Source organism: Bos taurus, chromosome 13 (genome assembly GCF_002263795.3).
Source record: "Bos taurus isolate L1 Dominette 01449 registration number 42190680 breed Hereford chromosome 13, ARS-UCD2.0, whole genome shotgun sequence".
Lineage (NCBI taxonomy): Eukaryota > Metazoa > Chordata > Mammalia > Artiodactyla > Bovidae > Bos > Bos taurus.
The window spans coordinates 69,735,314-69,758,799 of record NC_037340.1 but is presented as its reverse complement, the minus strand read 5'-3'; the positions used below and the strand labels follow the sequence as shown (position 1 = coordinate 69,758,799).

The window sequence follows — 23,486 nt, the reverse complement described above, 5'->3', positions numbered from 1 at the left end:
CAGGTATCCTTGGCAGGACTCTGACATGGTGATACTTATAAAACCTCCTGACATGGATTTTAGTTTGAAAAACACCCCTGAAGTGAAAAACAAAATAAATTTCACTAATTTGGAATACTGAGATGACTAAACTGAGACTGAAAAGCATGATGCAGGTATCATTCTTACCATCTCTGGCGTAACTTAATTTTTTAAACTAAAGGTCAAATAGGTACTCTCAAACAGAAAGTTATACAGAGACAATGGCCTAAATTATATAAACATGCAAGCCTAAACTACTGAAATTTAAGACTTCGAGGTGCCAAGAATTCCTTAAAATACTTAACTTCCAGGTATATAAAATACTTAACTTCCAGACCTCTGCTAACCTGTTTTTTTGACCCCAGCCTTGAGCCAAAAAAGTCAAACTCCAGCCTTGAGCCTCTATATTGGGGAATGGCAAGCTTTTTCTAGATAGAAAATGTTTTAGGCTTGAGGGCCATACGGTCTCTGTTGTAATTACTCAACTTTGCCACTGCTGAAAGCGACCATAGATAATAGGTAAACAAGTTAGATGTGGCATGTTTCAATAAAACTTTTGTACAAAAACGAGCAGCCTATCTATAGTCTGCCTACCAATATTCTAGAGGAAAGTGACATCCTAGAAAGTGACATCCATTTTCAGATACTAGAAAGATCCTTCAGAAATGAGGCTGGCCACAGCTAGAAGATGAAGTTGGATGAGTGTGGCTAAAAACAGATCAAAGAAAGAGAATGTGTGTGTGTGTGTACACATATGGCCAATATGATTTTATCTGTCTTAAGTCCCTAACATCTAGGAGCCACTGTAGGTCAGACCTACTCTTTCTTAAACACTGTATTACTGGAGGCTACTGGCTGGTTTTTAGGTTAACAGAACACCAGCTTACCTTGAGCCATTTAAACATAATGCCTATTCACAATTTTTAGTCTACGTGAAACCCTTAAGAAAATCGAGACTTCACTAGGCCAAGAATCTTAAATCTTTAGCGCAGAAATCATTAAAGTCAAAACTGTTTTTTAAGAACCAAGAAGAAAATTAAACTAATCACTATTTCAAAATTCTCCAGAGGTTTAAGAAATTCTGCAGTACCAGTTTCTCTTCCTTGCTCATCTGTTTCCGAGCTTCTGTCTGGGCTTTGAAATACTGGCTCATCTGGGTAAAATCACATTTGCTGAGGTTGGTGATAATATTCTTCTCTTCATTGGTCATTTCCTAGTTAAAAAGGGAGACAGAAAAAGACAGTAAATAAAATAAATAAGCCCTCAAGTTTCTCCACAATTACAGCAAAGTATCATGTTCTCAGTCCAAGAGTATCTAATGAGACAGTCAATCTAAATTTGAGAATTTGGGGGGAAAAAAGAAACAATTTTATTTCCTTGTTCTATAATAAAATATGCATGTGGTAGAAAAATATTTAGGATAACAACATTGAAAAGGGTAACTCTCATGTCATTTCTTAGATTAGCACATTGCCACAATCTCCTAAGCATAAATACCAAGGCAGGAGAAACACAAATATATACATCATTTAGTGATGAAAGAAACATTTCGATGCTCCTTCTCTCTTAGAAACATCCTTGCTCTATTCACTTATTAAATCTTATTTTTACAGCTATTCAGAAAGTGAACCTCAGCTCAGCCTCTGTTCACATTCTCCAAATTAAGAATAAAGAAACTGTTTAAAATCACCTAGGAAATGGCAACCCACTCCAGTATTCTTGCCTGGAGAATCCCAGGGACAGAGGAGCCTAGTGGGCAGCCGTCTATGGGGTCGCACAGAGTCGGACATGACTGAAGTGACTTAGCAGCAGCAGCAGGCAGACAAAGGATATGTGGTGTTAAGAGCAGAAAGTACCTAAAGCCGAAGAGCATGAATCAAAAGGGAACAGGACAATGCTAAACCATGTCTCTTTGCAATAGCAGACAGAGGGCAGTCCCAAGAGACAAACTTTCCTTTGCTCAACTGGAGCTGAGGTTTCTGTTTGACCTAATCTGATCAAACTTTCCCGGCTACAGCCGTAGGAGAGCCAAGAGGAAAAGAAACACAGTTATTCTTATTGGATAGAAAACCTATATAACACAGTAAATGAACAGGGGGGAGAAAAAACCCCAACTTTCAATACAATAAAATTCATGAAACTCAAATTGTACATCAGGGAATTCTTTTGGTAAAATTATCATGTATTTCTTAGTAGAGATCAGTGTTTTTGTTAAGGGGCTAGGATATTAACACATGGGCTACAATACCTTTCTCCAGTCTTTAAAGAAATTTTTCCTAAATATTTCCTTAGTAGTATATTCATGGTCGAGCATTTTTGCAAAGAACGTAGCTACTTCTTCCGCTTTGGGGCTCAGCTTCATGACTTTACCTAGAGACAAAAGTGGTTCCAAAAAATGAGGTGCTGTGTTCATGTTCTGAGGTTAAACACTGAGGTTCTGGAGACATCTTCTTTCATAATGGTTTATTTACCTTCTGAAGGTATATATATAAAGGTCTGGTGACGCATGGTAACAATAACAACAAAAACAGTATTATCGATTAACATCTACTTGTATGAATTTTCCTTCTCTTTAGCAGATATTTACCTGGGTCATTCTCTGGAGACTATGCCAGTAAATTGTTCCCAGGAGCCTGCTCAGGACAGGGATGACCTGGGGGAGGCCCAGTCACTCTTCCTTTTCCTTTCAGCAAGCAGGGTCCTTTACACCTCTTCAATGGTTTTTAAAAATCAAATCCTCAGAGGGACTCCTGCCACTGCTAAGCTAAACAGCTTCTGTTCAAGAAGGGGAGGAAGGGATAGGACAGGGAGTGGAAGAAAGGAATTGTGGGGAAAAGAAATAGGCATCTTTCTTCTTCAAAGTTAGGTGGGTGGAATATGAATTAAAAAAAAATATATATTCATAGCAGGCAAGCCCAGATATCCCATATGAAAAAATCTAAGTAAGACCTTCCTCTAGAACTTTGCTTCTCAATGTATGATCATGGACCAGCAGTACTGACATCACATGAGTTTGGCAGAAATGCAGAATCTCAGGCCCCACCCCAGACAGACTGAACCAAGAACATACATTCTAATGAGACCCCCAGGTGGCTAGTGTACACACCAGAGTTTGAAATGCCCTGGAACACAGGCATTATTATGAAGTTGCCTCTTTCAGAGAAACAGGACTCATCCAGAACACAGGGATGACCGGGGTTCTTGGCATTATACACATTTTTCCACTGCCTTACCTGTTACATAGGTACTAGTAATTCACCAAGGATTTTCACATTTATTACAGAAAACTAAAACTTAACCCAAATTCCATTTATTTCAAAACTCAGAAGACATCTCATCTCATGATAGGTAAGACAGTTTCATCCCTGACTGCAAGGATGGTACAGGGAACTGCAGCTCTAAACTGAAACTTTCAGGGTAGACAGAAAGAACCTGCTTGAAACCTATAACTTTAAAAGGCCAACAGGTGGCGCCACTTCCCCTCTAAACCTTCTAGCTCTTTCCAAAGACGACACAGCTTGGGAAGGACAGGCTGGCTTTTCAAGAGGTTCCTGCACTTCAGAATTCACTCAAATCTGAACCAGTGTTGCCAGTTAAGATGTAACATGCTTCTGATAAAAAGGAAACCAGTAAGTCACTAAGAATAACAAATGAAATAAAAGGCAAGAAAGAATGTAAGCTATTCTTGCATACATTTGGTATACTCTGGGAAATTCTGCTGAATTCTGTCCCAATAGAGAAAGAAATTTTGACACCTCCTGTTTTAGATGAGCTGCCAAAAGATGAAATGACAGCTCCCAGCAGTAGAAGGGTAGGAGGATGACTTAGAGGTTCCTGGCAAGAGTAGTGCTTTGTAGGAAAGGCTGAGCTCCAGGAATAAGAAACTGCTGAGTCAGAGCTGAAAACTGCAGGTTCTCAGAGGTCATTCATCGCTTTGGCCAGCCCGTGCCCCTCCTCCCTGGCAGGCACTAAAGGAGTCTGAGAATTCTCTTCCCTAGAGAGTAGGCAGGACTGATGGGATCAACTTGGTAGTAAGTCAAATACAACTGTTTGACTTACTGCAGTGTGGGAGTTTACCTAATCAAAGGGAAGAAATTCAAAGACCAAATGAGAAAATGTGAGAGCCCTGGAGCTGGAGGTCCGATAGGGCAAGAATGTAGAAGGGACCAGGGTGACCTGTGATGATTAGTTCAAGCCTTGGCTTCCCATCTCTGAAAGTAAGGGAAACCCAAAGGCTAAAGAAAGGAACCCAGCTTTCCTTCAAATCACTTTGGACCTCAAAGTTAGGCTTCACCAATTGAATCTCCTAAAGTTCAACTCTAAAGGTAAACCTATACTAGGGCTATAGAATATCTGCACTTTTATGATTAGCTAAGGCTCTTTCTCATCACTGGAGTTTTGGCTTTGAGTCACACTGCAGAGTCTCCAGAATGACCACTATGAGGGCTAATGGTAGAATTCTGTCCCATGCTCTCCAGTCAACACAGGTCAGAATGAGGCTATAAAATCCTGCAAGATCACACATTCCATGAGATCAGAGATTGTTCAGTACTGTCCACTGCTGGGTCTTGGTGTCTGAACACAGCACATTGAACAAATACAGTTTAAAACAACGAATTCCAGTTTTACAAGTCTGCCATGTTCTTCATTTGCAAGACCCAGCCTTTCAGTATAAACTACTACCCCTTGACCTTTAAGCATCCATGGCCCGAGACCACTGCTGGTGGACAGAGACGTGCTTTTCAGCAGTCCTCCTGGCTTAGTTTCTCAAAGTTTGGTCAGCAGACCACTTGGTTCAGAAGCACCCATGATCACTCAACATCAATTAAATGAGCCCAGATCCACCTGGTAAATCTAAAGTACATGAGTGTTTGAGGAATAAAGCTCTGGTCATTTCTGGAGAAAACTCTTGGAATGAGGGAAATCCGTTGAATATTTCTGGAGAAAACCCTTGGAATGAGGGAAATCAGTTGAGTATTACCATCTGCATACTGCTATATGCCAATAAGGGAGCATCAAGAACTACTCTCAAAATTTTCAACCCAAGGACAGAGGTCTAAGAGTGTTCTAAAAGAACTAGGCAGGATATTCCCTCAGATTAGCTCATCAGACTTGACTTCACAAAGGACAACAGCATGGCGTTGTACCATACAGAGTGAGTGACAGACACCTGTCAGCCCCACCTAGAGGCTGATGGCAGGCTTAGTCCCCAACCAAGCACTAATTCTATTTCTAGCAGTGAGTAGCCTGTGAGCTTGCATCATATCACTAAAATAAAATACTACCATTCAAGTAAGACTTTTCTAAGAACTCTTACAAAGAGTAGCTCCTTAGAAACGTCACTCAAATAAAAACATTTAGCTTGCTGACCAAGCACTGGCTGCGACCTATGTAGCTGGACCTTTTTGAGACCACGACTCAAAGGGGGAAACAAGGGAGATAAGACAGCTCCTTTCTCATGGAACTTTTCCTGTACCAAATGAGCTTTTAAGAGTTAATGCCCGATGGTCCTTTCCCCAAACCATACAATGACATGAGAACAAAATGAAATAAAAAGAATAATACAGAACAAGATGCTTCCCCACTTTCTATTCCTAAATAGAAGCACATTCTTTCCTTGGCCAAGAACTGGACAACCTAGGAACAACTCACCATCATAGTAAAACTTGACATTCTCTGGAAGAGGTTCATATGGTGGAGCGAATACAGGACCTTTATGTTCTAGGAATTTCCATTTGATGCCTTCAGGATAGCGTTCTTCTTCCCACCTTTAAAAGACAAAGTACAACCTCATTTAGTGATCACTTTACCTGCTATTGAGATTATCACTGATTAAATACCAAAATAATTATCTGCTCAACTGATTGGTGCTCTGGAATGACTCTGGTTCCCACATTCAAGATCTAGGTCAAAAAATCTAGCATCCTTCACTTTGAAAAAGCCAACGCTTACAACGAAGATGATGGATTACTCAGGTGAATGGAGGAAAACACATTTCAGCAGTTTATTTCAAAGAAGTTGAGTATATGAGCTCATTATTTAGCAATGATCACAGCTGTTTTATCACAATGGTGTAAAAGTAAGCCACAATCTGTACATGATGGAGTCACTATTTTATACACTGATACAAAGGAAAAGGCCTCCTGGGAATGGAGATATTGGGTGAAGGTACAGGGAAAACCATCCTTTGAGAAAGTGGCGGTGGTGGTGCTTTAGTCACTAAGTCATGTCTGACCCAATGTGACCCCAAGAACTATAACCCACCAGGTTCCTCTGTCCATGAGATGTCCCAGGCAGTGAAAGTTCGGAGTCCTAACTACTGGACTGCCAGGGAATTCCCAACTTCAGTGTTTTAAAATTAAGATTCCAACTTTTTATAATTCCTCCTAATTCCATCATGTTCATCCTAAGGGCTCATGATAACTTAAGCATTTAAGCAAATTAAGAGAGTCACTCAACACTAAACCTCAGTTTAAAGAGAAAGAACATATCCTATGACACACGCTGATATCACTGGATCAACAAATACTAGTATAGAAATAAAAATAACAGTGTTGGCCTTTTAGGCCCCCATCAACAGTTCATCAAAAAAGTTAGGAAAAACATGTACTTAATCACACTTAACCCCATCAACAAACTCTCCAGTTTCCAGATCTTATCATGAAGAATCATCTGTTAAATATGGGACTAATGTTCCAACGGCTCAACCCTGACATGAAAGTATACTCAATTCAAAGCAGAGTTGAAACCCTCTAAAGCTATGATGGGTAACAGTTAAAAATGGGGTCATATTTCTCATTTTTTAAGGAATCTCTATACTGCCCTCCATAGTGGATACAGGAATACGGAATGCATATCTATTTGCATTCCCACCAACAGTGCAAGATGGTTCCCTTTTCTCCACATCCTCTCCCGCATTTATTGTTTGTAGATTTTTTGATGATGGCCATTCTGACCAGTATGAGGTGATGCCTCATTATAGTTTTGATTTGCATTTTTCTAATAATGAGCGACACTGCACATCATTTCATGTCTGTTGGCCATTTGTAAGTCTTCTTTAGAAAAATGTCTGTTTAGATCTTCTGCCCATTTTCTGATTGGGTTGTTTATTTTTCTGGTATTGCGCTGCATGAGTTGCTTCTATATTCTGGAGGTTAATCCTTTGTCGGTTGTTTCATTTGTAATTATTTTCTCCCATTCTGAGGGATGTCATTTCATCTTGTTTATTGTTTCCTTTGCTGTGCAAAAGCTTTTAAGTATTACTCAGCCATAGAAAGGAAGTCATCGGAACGTGGAAGCAACCTAGATATCCATTGACACATGAATGGAAAAAGAAGTTGTGGTACGTACACACAATGGAATATTACTCAGCCATAAAAAGGAAACATATTTGAGTCAGTTCTAATGAGGTAGATGAACCTAGAGATTATTATACAGAATGAAGTAAGTCAGAAAGAGAAAGATAAATATATACTAACATATATATGTAATCTAGAAAGATGGTACTGAAAAATTTATTTGCAGGGCAGCAACGGAGAAACAGACGCAGAGAACAGGCTTATGGCCATGGGGAGAAGGGAGGAGAGGGTGAGATGCGTGGAAAGAGTAACATGGAAACTTGCATTACTATATGTAAAATAGACAGACAACAGGAATTCACTGTATGTCTCAGGGAACTCAACAGGGGCTCTGTATCAACCTAGAGGGGTGGGATGGGGAGGGAGATGGGAGGGAGGGAATATATGTATACAAGGTCTTGTGCTGTAAAGAGCAATATCGCATAGGAACCTGGACTGTTAGGTCCATGAATCAAGGCAAATTGGAAGTGGTCAAACAGGAGATGGCAAGAGTGAACGTCGACATTCTAGGAATCAGCGAACTAAAACGGACTGGAATGGGTGAATTAAACTCAGATGACCATTATATCTACTACCGTGGGCAGGAATCCCTTAGAAGAAATGGGAGTAGCCATCATGGTCAACAAGAGTCCGAAATGCAGTACTTGGATGCAATCTCAAAAACGACAGAATGATCTCCATTCGTTTCCAAGGCAAACCATTCAATACAACAGTGATCCAAACCTATGCCCCAACCAGTAATGCTGAAGAAGCTGAAGTTGAGCAGCTCTATGAAGACCTACAAGACCTTTTAGAACTAACATCCAAAAAAGATGTCCTTTTCATTATAGGGGACTGGAATGCAAAAGTAGGAAGTCAAGAAACACCTGTGGTAACAGGCAAATTTGGCTTTGGAATACAGAATGAAGCAGGGCAAAGGCTAATAGAGTTTTGCCAAGAGAACGCACTGGTCATAGCAAACACCCTCTTCCAACAACACAAGAGAAGACTCTACACATGGACATCACCAGATGGTCAACACCAAAATCAGACTGACTATATTCTTTGCAGCCAAAGATGGAGAAGCTCTATACAGTCAGTAAAAACAAGACTGGGAGCTGATTGTGGCTCAGATCATGAACTCCTTATTGCCAAATTCAGACTTCAATTGAAGAAAGCAGGGAAAACCAATAGACCATTCAGGTTTGACCTAAATCAAATCCCTTATGATTATACACTGGAAGTGAGAAATAGATTTAAGGGACTAAATATGATAGATAGAGTACCTGATGAACTATAGATGGAGGTTCGTGATATTGTACAGGAGACAGGGATCAAGACCATCCCCATGGAAAAGAAATGCAAAAAAGCAAAATGGCTGTCTGAGGAGGCCTTACAAATAGCTGTGAAAAGAAGAGAAGCAAAAAGCAAAGGAAAAAAGCAAAGATATTCCCATTTGAATGCAGAATTCCAAAGAATTGCAGGGAGAGATAAGAAAGCCTTCCTCAGCTATCAGTGCAAAGAAATAGAGGAAAACAACAGAATGGGAAAGACTAGAGATCTCTTCAAGAAAATTAAGAGATACCAAGGGAACATTTCATGCAAAGATGGGCTCAATAAAGGACAGAAGTGGTACTGACCTAACAGAAGCAGAAGATATTAAGAAGAGGTGGCAAGAATACACAGAAGAACTGTACAAAAAAGATCTCCATGATAATCACGATGGTGTGATCACTCACCTAGAGCCAGACATCCTGGAATGTGAAGTCAAGTGGCCTTAGGAAGCATCACTACGAACAAAGCTAGTGGAGGTGATGGAATTCCAGTTGAACTATTTCAAATCCTGAAAGATGATGCTGTCAAAGTGCTGCACTCAATATGCCAGCAAATTTGGAAAACTCAGCAGTGGCCACAGGACTGGAAAAGGTCAGTTTTCATTCCAATCCCAAAGAAAGGCAATGCCAAAGAACGCTCAAACTACTGCATAATTGCACTCATCTCACACGCTAGTAAAGTAATGCTCAAAATTCTCCAAGCCAGGCTTCAGCAATACGTGAACTGGGAACTTCCAGATGTTCAAGCCAGTTTTAGAAAAGGAACCAGAGACCAAATTGCCAACATGCGCTGATCATCGAAAAAGCAAAAGAGTTCCAGAAAAACATCTATTTCTGCTTTATTGACTATGCCAAAGCCTTTGACTGTGTGGATCACAATCAACTGTGGAAAATTCTTCAAGAGATGGGAATACCAGACCACCTGACCTGCCTCTTGAGAAAGCTATATGCAGGTCAGGAAGCAACAGTTAGAACTGGACATGGAACAACAGACTGGTTCCAAATAGGAAAAGGAGCACGTCAAGGCTGTATATTGTCACCCTGCTTATTTAACTTCTATGCAGAGTACATCATGAGAAACGCTTGGCTGGAAGAAGCACAAGCTGGCATCAAGATTGCCGGGAGAAATATCAATAACCTCAGATATACAGATGACACCACCCTTATGGCGGAAAGTGAAGAGGAACTAAAAGGCCTCTTGATGAAAGTGAAAGAGGAGTGAAAAAGTTGGCTTAAAGCTCAACATTCAGAAAACAAAGATCATGGCATCTGGTCCCATCACTTTCATGGGAAATAGATGGGGAAACAGCGGAAATAGTGTCAGACTTTATTTTTCTGGGCTCCAAAATCACTGCAGATAGTGATTGCAGCCATGAAATTAAAAGATGCTTACTCCTTGGAATGGAAGTTATGACCAACCTAGATAGCATATTAAAAAGTAAAGATATTACTTTGCCAACAAAGGTCCATCTAGTCAAGGCTATGATTTTTCCAGTGGTCATGTATGGATGTGAGAGTTGGACTGTGAAGAAAGCTGAGTGCTAAAGAATTGATGCTTTTGAACTGTGGTGCTGGAGAAGACTCTTGAGAGTCCCTTGGACTGCAAGGAGATTCAACCAGTCCATCCTAATGGAGACCAGTCCTGGGTGTTCATTGGAAGGACTGATGCTGAAGCTGAAACTCTAATACTTTGGCCACCTCATGCGAAGAGCTGACTCATTGGAAAAGACCTTGATGTGGAGAGGGATTGGGGGCAGGAGCAGAAGGGGACGGCAGAAGATGTGATGGCTGGATGGCATCACCGACTCGATGCACATGAGTTTGGGTGAACTCCAGGAGTTGGTGATGGACAGGGAGGCCTGGTGTGCTGCGATTCATGGGGTGGCAGAGTTGAACATGACTGAGCAACTGAACTGAGCTGAACTGAACTGATGGCTGATTCATGTTTGACAGAAAACAACAAAATTCTATAAAGCAATTATCCTTCAATTAAAAAATGAATTAAAAAAAAAAAAAGGAACTCATTTTACTGTGTTCGAATAAGGTGGATGAACCTAGAGCCTATTATGCAGAGTGAAGTAAGTCAGAAAGAGATAGACAAATATAATTTACCAACACATATGTATGGAATCTAGAAAGATGGTGTTGCTAAACTTATCTGCAGGGCAACAACTGATACACAGACGTAGAGAAGAGACTTCTGGACACAGCAGGGTAAGGAGAGGGTGGAACGAATTGAGAGAGTAGCATTGAAACATATACACTGCCATATATAAAATGAGATAGCCAGTGGAAATTTGCTGTATGACACAGGGAGCTCAAATATGGTGCTGGAGGGGGAGGGAGGTCCCAGGAAGGAGGGGATGTGTGCGTACCCATGGCTGATTCATGTTGATATATGGCAGAAGGCAACACAATACTGTAAAGCAATTATCCTCCAATTAAAAATAAATTCTGAAAAAAAAATGGGGGGCTGGGTTTAAGAAGTTTTTATGATTGAGCCTCAGCATACTGCCACCACCTGTACCGCTGTTTCTAGAGAAGAAACATGACGCAGTGAAGAAACCCACAGGGATCCTGACCATTTCCCCAATCCCACATCACCTAGGAGAGGGGGGAAAAGGCTCACAGTTGGCTTGTGTGTGGCAGGATGAACAAGTCTTCTTTGCCCTGAAGCAAAAGATCTGTACATTTGCCAAACTGGTAAACAGTGTAACTGTTTTAGTGAGACAGCAAAAGGAATAGTAAAAATGAGAGCATCTGCCATTTAAGCTCCCTGACTAGGCTGTCGGGACAGTCACTGAGGACTGGACCACTGACTTCAGAGCCTAAGAAGCAAGCCTACAGTGGCAGCAAGAAAGCACAAGCAATCAGTAAGAGGCCAGTTATTCCTGTTCTCCACCTTTAAAACTTATAGTGGTACATTCAAGCACTGTGCCTAAGAATGTGCACAATTTTACAACCAAACTTGAGAAACATGCACTGGAGATTGTAGCAAAGACTGCTCAGCCCCAGACCTACCGTCTTCAGTGATTCCACTTAAACCAAAACAAGAATAAAAACCATAGGTCACAGTCTCTCAGAATTAACATGTGTTAACAGTGATAAGAAATTCAACCACAGAGCCAAAATTAGGCTATTAGATCCTTCAAGGATACTTATTTTCACACACACAAGGCTGGACCAGAACAAAAGTATATCTGCCTCCAGGCCCAAAAAGAGCCAGGGCTCCAAAGGGGGAGAGAGCACGTGATGACAAAGAAATGAAATCGTTCACTCAACAAACTTACCGAGCACCCAACCACAGAACCCAGAAAGATATAACAGATGACGAATTACTAATTCACCACTCCCAGTAACAGCTCCTGACTTATATAATCACTTCATCTCATCTTAAAAACAGTTTTTTTATTAGAGGTCATAAAAACCTTTTAATATCCTATCACTAAAAACTTTTGACTAGTTTCAAAGGAAAAAGAAATAAAAATGAGAAAAATGAAAACACACGTTCTTTAGTTTTCTGACCCCAGGGAAGCCCAAATTGCCTTTGCTCTGTATTTTTCCTTTTCTGCACTTCATTTCACCATGTATGTCCACACCAACAATGCTGATCATACAGCTGTGCTGAAGCTTTCTGTCACTGCGGCTCTGCTCCTCTCAGCCACCTCCCTGGTCATGGATGTTTCCTCATTCCTCAGAGGTACTGGCAAGATCACTGCTCTCTATTACAAAAGCCACAGAGTAAGTGCATACCAGTGGGTCTGGAACTCTACATACCAAACTACAAACAGTGGTTCCCTCAAAGCTAGAAAAGAAAAATGGGACTGGGAGAAAGAAGGAAAGGGAACTGTCATTTTTTCTTAACTCGTATACCTCTGAATCATTGGAATTTTTTCAGCATAAATACAAATCATGTATAATATAGATGCGGTAGCTAAAATTTTAAGAAAAGCCAGTATTAAAAATACAAATTTATTTCAAAAATCTAAACACCTAGAAGTAATCTGTTACTGCTAAACTGTCCTCGATTGAAGACAGTCTTCACTGTCTGAATCATTTCCCATACCGAAGAATGTCTGTTTTCACATATTTTGATACTTGTTAATTGTTCCTAATCTGAGAGATGTTAAAGATAAGGATGTATTATTTATTATTTTTCTTTGCATCTTTCTTTGCTACTTGTGAGGCTGATCATATTTTAAGATGCTTGCTAATCATGTATATTCTTTAATGAATTGCCTTTTCCTTATTTTTCTATCAGACTGTTCCTTTCACTACTTGTTTTAAAAGACAGAGTAAACTATAGAAACCCTATGTGTGTATGGAAACATGCATATGAATAAAGCTGCATTTAAAATGAGAGGAAAAAGATGGATTATTCTATAAACCACATTGGGGAAATTGCCTAATTTGTTAAAAAAAAAAAACACCTCCACAAGAAAAGCCGGGTGGATATTTTTATAATTGTAGAATAATAAAGACCTTTTGAAACAAGACATAAGGAAACAGAGCCATAAGGAAAATATTTGTAAATCTGATAAATCAAAATTCAAATCTTCTATATGGCAAATACACTCATATCATTAAAAAAAAAAAAGAAGAAGAAGAAAGAAAAGAAAACAACCCTAAGGGAAAATGTTTGCAATACAATGGGCTAGGGTTCCTAACACGAAAAAATAGCTCTTCTACAGCTCACTCTGTTCAATAGAGTGGGACCCAGTTTTGAGATCCAATAGGGAAAGAGCTCGTTAATGGTCTCACCAGGACTTGCAAGACTTATTTCAGAATGTTAGCCCACAGAGATTCGTTCAAGTACTTCCCTCCTCCCCAAAATATCAGGCTATTAACTTTACTAACTCAACATTCTTATTTCATTAGGTTGTAGAATCAAAGAGCTACCATTTTAACCAGGGCTGAGATATTACCATTTCCATTTCTGCTCCTCTTCCTTCTTCGGCTTCTTTTTCTTGCTATCTGGCTCAGGAACTTTTTTATCTTTATCTTTATCCTTATTCTTGGGTTTTTTCAATTTACCATCCTACAAAGAAACATGGTGAGAAAGCACTTAACTAAGGACCAATCACACTTCTCAAAGTAGTTCTGGGGGTCCATTAGGAAGAAAAACTGGAATCATGGAATATTAAAACTGGAGAGGTTCTTAAGTCTAATACTTAATGAGGTAAATGAATAAAATTTTACTGGTACTTTTTTCTAAAGCAGTATTTCCTAAAACTTCCAGACATGTGATTATCTGAGGAAGCAGTTAAAAACACTCATTCTGCAAGGGAAGAGCCTGGGAAACTGTTGTTGTTGTTTTTGCCTCATTGGAGTTTGGAACAGCACTGCTACAGGGAGAATAAGCCCAGTGTACTATCCTCACTTAATTTTAAAAGCTACGCATCTTTAAACCTCTTGTAATACCATCAAATAATGGGCAAGGCGAGTTTTTATGTATTAAATACACAATTTGGAAGGAAATTTCTGACCAAGTCTGGGGCGGGGGGAGTACTTTATTAATGCCTCTTGCAAACACAAAATCGGGAAGTAGTAAGCAAGTACTTGGGAAGTACTACAACAATGACCGATTCCTACCATACTACTTCTTTGAACTGTAACCTGAGATGAGCTGTTACAGTGGCACAGAAAAAGAACAAACATGCACCAATATAAAAATGTCAACACACACACAGACCAAAATGAGCTATTTACCAGGTGAGGGGGTCCTGCTTACAGAATCTGAACTCTGCTGAAGAATATTTTCCTTTGTCCTAACTATTCAATATAATTTAAGCTTTTATTCAGCAAGATTTATATAGTTTTGAAAGGTGGTTTGAGTCATCTTAAAATCAGTTACAGAATGGCAGAACCTGAAAGAACTTTGTAGACAGTTTGGTTTGACCTCTTCCAGTTATAGTCAAGGAAACTCTGAGACAGAGGTTTTGTCACTTGGTCATGGTCAAAAAGCTGCTATTGACCATGATGAGAGCCCAAGTTTACCAGAAAAATAACAGAATGTGACTCATGGGAATGACTGAAATATATAAACATTCTAGGAATATGTGGTAGGATGGCAATCAAGATAAATTCAGGGAAAGAAAATGACCTTTGGTGTAGAAAGAAGGGGAAAGACTACAGTACTACACATATTTTAAAACAGAATTAGAGAATATAAATGTGTAAGTATGTCTGGGAGGAGAAAATACTAGAGGATCGCATGAATTCAGATAATGTTTGGTGTTTAGGCTGAAACACCCCACAGGAAAAGGGTAATGCTTTTCAGTTAAGACATTCTCTCAACAGCTTCTGAACAGGCATTCAGGTGGTTCCATCAGGAAACTACTGGCTCCGTCGTATGTTCTCAAGCCTCAAAATGAGATTATCAGTCACTAAGAGACTACAGAACAATTCCCAGAAATGAAAAATTCCATGGCCAGCAGAGAGGCTTAATGACTTCTCTTGCCATCTGTGGTCCCTACCACAGTAAGACTGGGTCTTGATTCAGTCTTTCAGCCTGCTTTTTTTCCTGCCCCTATAGGGAGATGTTTGCTAAGACAATTAAATAAATGAAGTCAACCATTCTTTTTCCAGATGGTTTTAACAGTTATTACCAATCTCTTCAAAATGCAGAGAAAGGTATTATTATATAAACGTAACCTAAGCATACAGGCAATAGAGAACACATAGAAAGCTGAAGTTTTAGTGAATTTCTCATTGACTAGTCTGTACTGACAGTCTACATGAGAGTGGAGTGACTACTATACTCACTACTCAACATTTCATGCTCAGTTCCTTGAGGTGTCTCTCATAAACCTGAACTTGTGCCAAGAGCAGGTTAGTTGTCAGAAAAACTACAATTGCCTAAATCCAGGCCCTGATCTCTCACCTACTCATTCCTGTTTCATATGATTTCATTAGACACTCCTCCTCTCTCCTTGTGAAATTAAAGGGTCAGCAAAGTCCCACAGGAAAGAAGACTTGGCATCTTGCGTGTGGGCTTTAGAATCAACCCATGTGGGATCAAATTCCAGTTTTACCACTTAGTACCTGTGTGGGCTCAGGCAAAAGATTTCACCTCGCCATACCTCAGTTTCTGCATGTGTAAAATGGAAATAATAATAACAATACTTCCTCTAAGGGCTGTTGTAAGGATTAAATGAAATGACAGCTATAAAGCATGAAGAACAGTGCCTGGCACAATGTAGGCACATTTAATTTGATTGGCAGGGGGTGGGGTGTGTGCACTGCTCACAGAATCTCAGTTCTCTGATCAGGGATTGAACCCAGGTCATGGCAGTGAAAGTTCAGAATCCTAACCACGAGGCCACCAGGGAAATCCCCTAATCTGAATTATCAATCCTGCTACTACTACAATATAGCTTACACTCTTAAGACTCACTGTCCCTTACGGTCACTATCTTTACTGACGATACTTCCATGTGGACTTTACATTTGTGAATCCATTTTGCCCAAGACAATGGCTAACCTCAAATAAAGGATGAAAGCTGAGAACTCACTCAACCACTTCTTCCCTTAGGAGTGCAAGATGAAGTCCCCTGTGAATTTCTGACATCTTTTTCTGAATTACTTGCCCACACTCTTCAGTACAAGTTATCGAAAGTGTCAAAAGAAGTAACCATATTACTATATGTTAAATCTACCATAAGCATCATATAAAATGCTTAGAAAAGTACTTGAAACTGAGATTTTAAGGAAGGCTATAAGGTAGGAAACAAAGAAAAGAGGAACACAGCACGTGTTACATAAAGCCCTGAAAATGGAAGAATCTAGTGTGAAAAAGAAACAAAGGAGGTCTGTGAGGCTGGAACAAGGTAAATTAAAGAGGCACAAGACCCAGGGAGCAGCTGTGGTCAAGACCTGGGATTTCAAGCTATGTCCAAGCAATACCCATTAAAAGACTAAATAGAGAGAGTTACCCAAAATGAGTGACGGGCAAGCTTTGCTAGATTTAAAAAAAAAAAAAAAAAGCTAAAAAACATTCCTAGGGAAAACTCTTTCTGGTTTTAAGCCAAAATATGATTTCTTGCTAGTATTTCTTTCTGTATGTATGAGGATGGTATAGTTTCTCTAAGAACATGTCAGGTGGCAGCACAGCTGTGAGTGGACACCCAGAAAGCTAATACCTTAAAACTAACAGTGCCAGAGCCACTGTAGCGCACATACATTTCCCCAGTGTTTCCTCTACAACAGAGCAGGAAACTCCTAAAAGCTATTTGCCTTTGAAAGTTATTTTATCAAAAAATTTCCTATTCCAAATTCAAGTCCCAATGGGCCTAAGTCTCTTTACTAACCTCTTCTTCCTCTAGTTTTCGTTTCTTCTCTTTCTTGATATCTTCTGTTTTAATTTTCTTAGGTTTATAATCAGCACTAGAAAGGGGAACATGAATATGCAGTTAACACAACTGTGACTCAGTACTTCTCACCAGTAGGATTAGGACCTCCAAACTCTTCTTGGCGGCCTCCAAGGCAGGCGTGGTTGCTATTATTCTTGGCTGGGCATTCTACAGTTAAGAACAGGAATGGAGAAAGTAAAGAAGGCCAGACGAAGGACCAATAGTTATAACCCTACGCAGAACAAAACAAATAGCTTCATAGTGCATGCAGGCCTGGAAGGGAGGTGGAGCAGAGGTGTAAGTACAGAAACAGACAGTGCTAGAAGGTGGGGATCTGGGAGGCAAACACACAGCGCGACAATGGCCACCACAATGCAATAACTGGGCAGGGAAGGGGAAGAAAGAAATTCTTTATGGATTCTAAACACATACAAATGAGCTCAGTATTTCCCTCCTCCCCTTCCAACTACTTTCTACCATAAATCCTTTGTAGATTCCCAAAACATAATAAATTTCACAAGGCTGAAAATAATGAATAGGATTTAACCTCACTGACTGAACCTAAGAGGCACATATAAGCCTCAAAATACGTGTTTTAAGTAAGAGCAATTTTATTACTTCTATACATGGAAACTTCACTAAGAAGGTATTAACGGGCACAGATTCTAGGAAAAATTGCTTTAACAATGAAAACTTCTCTGTGGGAGATGATGACACACTTAAAATAACTTAATAATTTAAATATTCTTCATGAATTCTGGATTATTTTAAATTCCAACAATAAACATGCATTACCTTATTAATAAGAAAAAATGTAAATGTAAGAAAAGTATAAATACACATTCAAAGAGAAATCAGTCACCCAGCCTATTAATCATAAATTCCTAAAGAGTAAAACTCAACGCAGAAGGTTCTGTGTACTATTCTCTTAACAACTCCTTTTTGTTTTCAAAACTCAAAAGTAGTAAGAAATACTCACTCATCCTCATCCCGAGGTCTCTTTAATGGCTTTATATCCTCTTTAGGAGGAGCAAAATAGCCATCATCTTCAGGTTCATCTTTAATCCGTGGTGGACTGAAGAGAAAAAAAAACCGTTAGCCAGTGAGTGTTGGAAAATCCACATTACAAAAGTAATGCAAAGTTGGGAGAAGCAGCTTAACAGAAGGATAATGACATACATGTGTACATATTAAAAGGTTCTCCATGAGCACTTTTTTCTCATTTAATTCTAACCGAAACAGTGTCCTCATTTTACAGATGAAGAGGTGAGATCAAGGTCAGGAATCAGAGCCCCTCATTCTCAGTCAGTATTCTTTCCATGGCCTCTTGGTTGTCTTTGCCAACACAATCCACATCTCAGTAGGAACAAACCTAAGCTGTTTCTTCCCCTTATTCGAGGGATCTACTGTGTATCTGACCCCACAAGCGATCTAAGTTGATTATTTTAGTGCTCCAAAGCTAAAAAATAGCTTTCGCCAAAAAAGGAATAAAAATATATTCCTCAAACTTGAGGCTAGTCATTCTAAGCCAAATCTATTCACTATTCAACTTCCTCCTTCGGTTTACTTTATACACAGAAGAGTACCTTGTCCTATTTTTGTTAGCATTTTGCCTTCTCAATATAAAAAGATGATTCTGTTAGATGACTATGTTGAACCAAAAAAGAGGAGAGAACAAGTTAAAAAACCAAAGGGGCCAGCCACCACCACGGCCACCACCACATATTGTCAGAACCTCACTGCTCACAGCCAGAAGCATCCACAAGGCTAACTCACTCAGCACAAGAAATGGCCTCCAGACACAAAGAAAGTCACCCCATCTCTAAGGGGGCCAAAGGATAAGCATCCAGATTTAGTTGCCAAATAAAGTCAGCATATTCACAGGGTTTCAATGTTGTCCCTGCCCCTCCCTTCCCCACAAGCATACTGGATGCCCTTGCTTGCAAATGAACTTGAGTATTTAAAGAGATTAACTTTCCCTCCTTATTTATGCACACTCCCCAAAGGCCAACCTCTATAGCTGTTTCTCCCCTCCACAGAAACCACTGATACTGACCCAAGGGTTCAAAATCTCAAAAAGCTTTGCACCAGAAAGAAAGCAACGCTGCCATTTACCCAACTAGTTAAGTAAATGCTAGATCCTAGTACTATCATAAGTGAGGTTAAAAGCACATGGGAAGGCTTACTAGGACTGAAGAAAAAAATTTAAAAACCCTAGAAAACTGTTCCAATTCAGTGAGGCATGTGGATTCTCTACCAAGACAAAGATGCAAGGTGGCGAGCAGACCAGCAAAGCGAACACAGCAACCATGGCCTCAAAGGGTGTGCTTCTGATCATCTAACCCAGAAAGTCTGAAATCAAACCCAGGACTCCACACCAAGTCCAGAGAGTCTAATCATATCTTAGTTTAATAAAAGTCCAAGGCCATCTCCTGGCAGAAAATAGTTGCCCTGTGTTCAGTCACTGTTATCTAAGGAATCAGAATGCCTAGCTTACAGCTCTAATGCTTCTTGAATTTTATTATTCTGCATTCCTGGAACAGTTACAGAACATGCCTGGAGAGGGCACTTGCTTCTCCTAGGGTAAGGAACCCAGAGTACATGGCATAAATTTCAAAATTGTTCTCAAATGAAACTGAAAGTTCAAAATTTCAAGAAAGCAAAACTCTCAAAACATTTTGCCCTGGATAATAAGGCAAACACTCCCAACAACTCCTGGTAAATCCATTCTGCCATTCAGTGGAGCAGATTAGAATATGTTAGTTATTTTTTTTGAAACTAGAGGAAACATTTGGACTTATTTTAGGGTGCTGCAGTTGATGAGGAAAACAGAATCTAAACGGCCCCACAAAGGAAAGGAAAAGTGACCTCTGCATTGTGGTGACCTCTCTGAAAAAGTGACCCCTCCTTCTGGAAAAGAGATTAAATACTTCTGCTCCTGTAAAATCTACAACTGTCCCTAAAATGCAGGTCAAATCAGTTTCTATATATGAGCTACCAAGGAATACTATCAAGGAATTCACAGTAGGGTTTTTTTAGGAAACTCCAAAATTACTATTGACTAAGAACAGACTTTCTTTTAGGGGTGATGAACATGTTTTGAAATTAGATAGAGGGTAGTGGGGGAGGCTATATAACCTTGTGAAAAACTAAAAGCCAATAAACTGTACACTTTAAAGGGGTGTATTTTATGGAAGTGTAAATTATATCTCAATTAAAAAAAAAAAAATTTCTTCCTGCCAACCTTCTCCACTCAAAATAGCCTTCTATAAAATGTGCTGGTCGGTCTTACTAAATGGCACTCTAGAAATGCTCTCATTGGCTAAGACCAAGTCCTTTCACTGCCAACTTCCTTGAAAACCTGGAGATGGCCAGGTCAGTGCATTTTAGGTGAGCTCAAACAACACTGCAACATGGGCAGCTGGCCTGCTGAACACACACGGAGAAAGAGAAGCCAAGACAGCAGAGTCTTACCTAGAAAAGCCATTTTCCTTCTCCTTTTTTATTTTTGCATCCCCAGAAGCTTTAATCTGAAAGGTAAAACAGCAGTAACTGATTAGTACCTTAAAAGGACTAAAGCTGAAGAAGTCTCTACCTTACTTGAGATGATTTGGCCTCTACTCTAGGAAATCTTGATCCCAGACTGACTCTTATTAGCAAAATTGAACAGGTGAACCAAAGGTCTTGATACTTTTCTAAGACTCCTTTTTTACAGTTCTTTACTGGGAAGTGTTTCCCTTCAAAATGATGGCTTTTTACCTTTAAATAAGGGTAGGTCCCCTCCCTCAATAAATACACTCCACTTCTCAAAGATTTGCCCTTGGCAGTGCAGACAGGAAATAAAAAAACAAACCCAAACGAAAAAGAATACTTTATTTCCCATCTTCACTGACTTAGGCAAAGTATATTCATGTTTGCCCTCCTTCAACTTTTCAGACAAAAATATACACATAGACACACGCATAGGGAACCTATGGAAGAATACCAAAAAAAAAGTACAGTGGCTGCCTCCACAAAGGGAAAGACGGAGGACAGTGAGTTGAGGGTTAAAGGGAGATTATTTTTCACTACTGTTCCCTATTCTATATTGTGTGAATTTACCAAGTCCATCCAGCATTACTTTCTGAGAAACGAATAAACTTTTTTAAAAAGGCCAGGCACAGTACTACTACTCGTTCACGGCCAGATGAGCTTATTTTGAGAAGGCTTGTGCTGGTTATACTGGAACCAAAAGCCACAAAGAGCACCAGTGTCACTAAATTGTCACTCAGGAAGAAGTTTCATTCAAGAGAAGACCAATGTGGTATTAAGCCTTCTCTCAAAAACAAAACTAATTTTCCCCATGAAAGAAAACTGACTTTTGCAGAAATCCTACATCCCTTAATTTACCATACAAAGTAAGGTAATGACATGGGTAGATTTGGTACATGAAATACAGTGGTAAAGTTTGGTTTTCATCATTTAAAAAAAAAGGTTAGAGGATCTTACTACTCAATGAAGGTACTTTCATTACTTGCTTTCAAAGGTAAACAAAATGAAAAACACACCCCACACCTCTTCCTTCTCCACTAGCATGTTCTGTACCTTCTCTTCCTTTCGTTTTTCCTTGTCTCTGTCTTTGTGTTTGTCTTTATGCTTCTCTGAACTTCCATCTTTGTGTTTGGTCTTCTCCTTCTCTTTGTGTTTCTTTTCAGAATCTTTATGTTCACTGTGAAAATAAGACACAAACAGTAAGCCCAGAGTAGGGACCACAGGATTCATTTCACAAGATTAACTCACAAGATACCCTGAGATAACATGAACCATGGAAACTCACAATGCTTTAAATAACCAGTCCTGACAGAAAGTTCAAGTAGAAGCTCTTCACTACATCAGACTTTATCTTGCTTAATGTCTTTAGTTTTTCAAAGAGCAAAGGAATCAAAGGGAGAAACACAGTTATTCTAAACGTATCAGGACATTTTTTTTTTTAAGTGTTGATGATACAGCAAATCCATAGTATTTCTACAACATTCTACCAGCAAAAAACTGTATTGAAAGCTCCAACTTGAGCACTCACATCTGATATAAGGAGGTAAGAACAGCTCACCAAAAATCATTTAGTGGCTCAGTGCCAGATTGGAGACATACCACAAATGTAGCCATGCCTGGGCAGCCTAACACACTCCATGTTTCCTGCCAGCTGAGGAAAAGCTAGTTACTTCTACAAGGGGCTTATAAATCCTGCTTGGTCCTTTCCTCACAATAAGAAAAGCCCTATCTCAAAGCAAGGGGATGCTTTGAGGGCCTGCTTTTCAAAGCCTTGCTTTTAAAGGCGTTCGACCCAGATAATCGCGATGGTATAATCACTCACCTAGAGCCAGACATCCTGGAATGTGAAGTCAAGTGGCCTTAGAAAGCATCACTACAAACAAAGCTAGTGAAGGTGATGGAATTCCAGTTGAACTATTTCAAATCCTGAAAGATGATGCTGTCAAAGTGCTGCACTCAATATGCCAGCAAATTTGGAAAACTCAGCAGTGGCCACAGGACTGGAAAAGGTCAGTTTTCATTCCAATCCCAAAGAAAGGCAATGCCAAAGAACGCTCAAACTACTGCACAATTGCACTCATCTCACACGCTAGTAAAGTAATGCTCAAAATTCTCCAAGCCAGGCTTCAGCAATACGTGAACTGGGAACTTCCAGATGTTCAAGCTGGTTTTAGAAAAGGAACCAGAGACCAAATTGCCAACATCCGCTGGATCATGGAAAAAGCAAGAGAGTTCCAGAAAAACATCTATTTCTGCTTTATTGACTATGCCAAAGCCTTTGACTGTGTGGATCACAATCAACTGTGGAAAATTCTTCAAGAGATGGGAATACCAGACCACCTGACCTGCCTCTTGAGAAAGCTATATGCAGGTCAGGAAGCAACAGTTAGAACTGGACATGGAACAACAGACTGGTTCCAAATAGGAAAAGGAGCACGTCAAGGCTGTATATTGTCACCCTGCTTATTTAACATATATGCAGAGTGCATCATGAGAAACGCTGGGCTGGAAGAAGCACAAGCTGGAATCAAGATTGCCAGGAGAAATATCAATAACCTCAGATATGCCGATGACACCACCCTTATGGCAGAAAGTGAAGAGGAACTAAAGAGCCTCTTGATGAAAGTGAAAGTGGAGTGAAAAAGTTGGCTTAAAGCTCAACATTTAGAAAACGAAGATCATGGCATCTGGTCCCATCACTTCATGGGAAATAGATGGGGAAACAGTGGAAACAGTGTCAGACTTTATTTTTTTGGGCTCCAAAATCACTACAGATGGTGACTGCAGCCATGAAATTAAAAGACGCTTACTCCTGGAAGGAAAGTTATGACCAACCTAGATAGCATATTGAAAAGCAGAGACACTACTTTGCCAACAAAGGTCCATCTAGTCAAGGCTATGGTTTTTCCTGT

The 23,486-nt window shown here is 39.8% G+C and overlaps 1 protein-coding gene across 1 annotated transcript in view; it reads right to left on the bottom strand.

The window, feature by feature from the left end:
- TOP1 (DNA topoisomerase I) overlaps window positions 1-23,486 on the bottom strand; it is a 95,598-nt gene that overhangs the window by 21,777 nt on the left and 50,335 nt on the right. The window contains exons 4-11 of the mRNA NM_001206487.2: window positions 21,628-21,751; window positions 20,518-20,573; window positions 18,023-18,118; window positions 17,002-17,077; window positions 13,618-13,730; window positions 5,674-5,789; window positions 2,270-2,391; window positions 1,112-1,234 (exon numbers count right to left, since the gene is read on the bottom strand). Of these exons, the coding sequence (NP_001193416.1) occupies window positions 1,112-1,234; window positions 2,270-2,391; window positions 5,674-5,789; window positions 13,618-13,730; window positions 17,002-17,077; window positions 18,023-18,118; window positions 20,518-20,573; window positions 21,628-21,751 (826 nt within the window). The remainder of the gene's footprint in view (window positions 1-1,111; window positions 1,235-2,269; window positions 2,392-5,673; window positions 5,790-13,617; window positions 13,731-17,001; window positions 17,078-18,022; window positions 18,119-20,517; window positions 20,574-21,627; window positions 21,752-23,486) is intronic.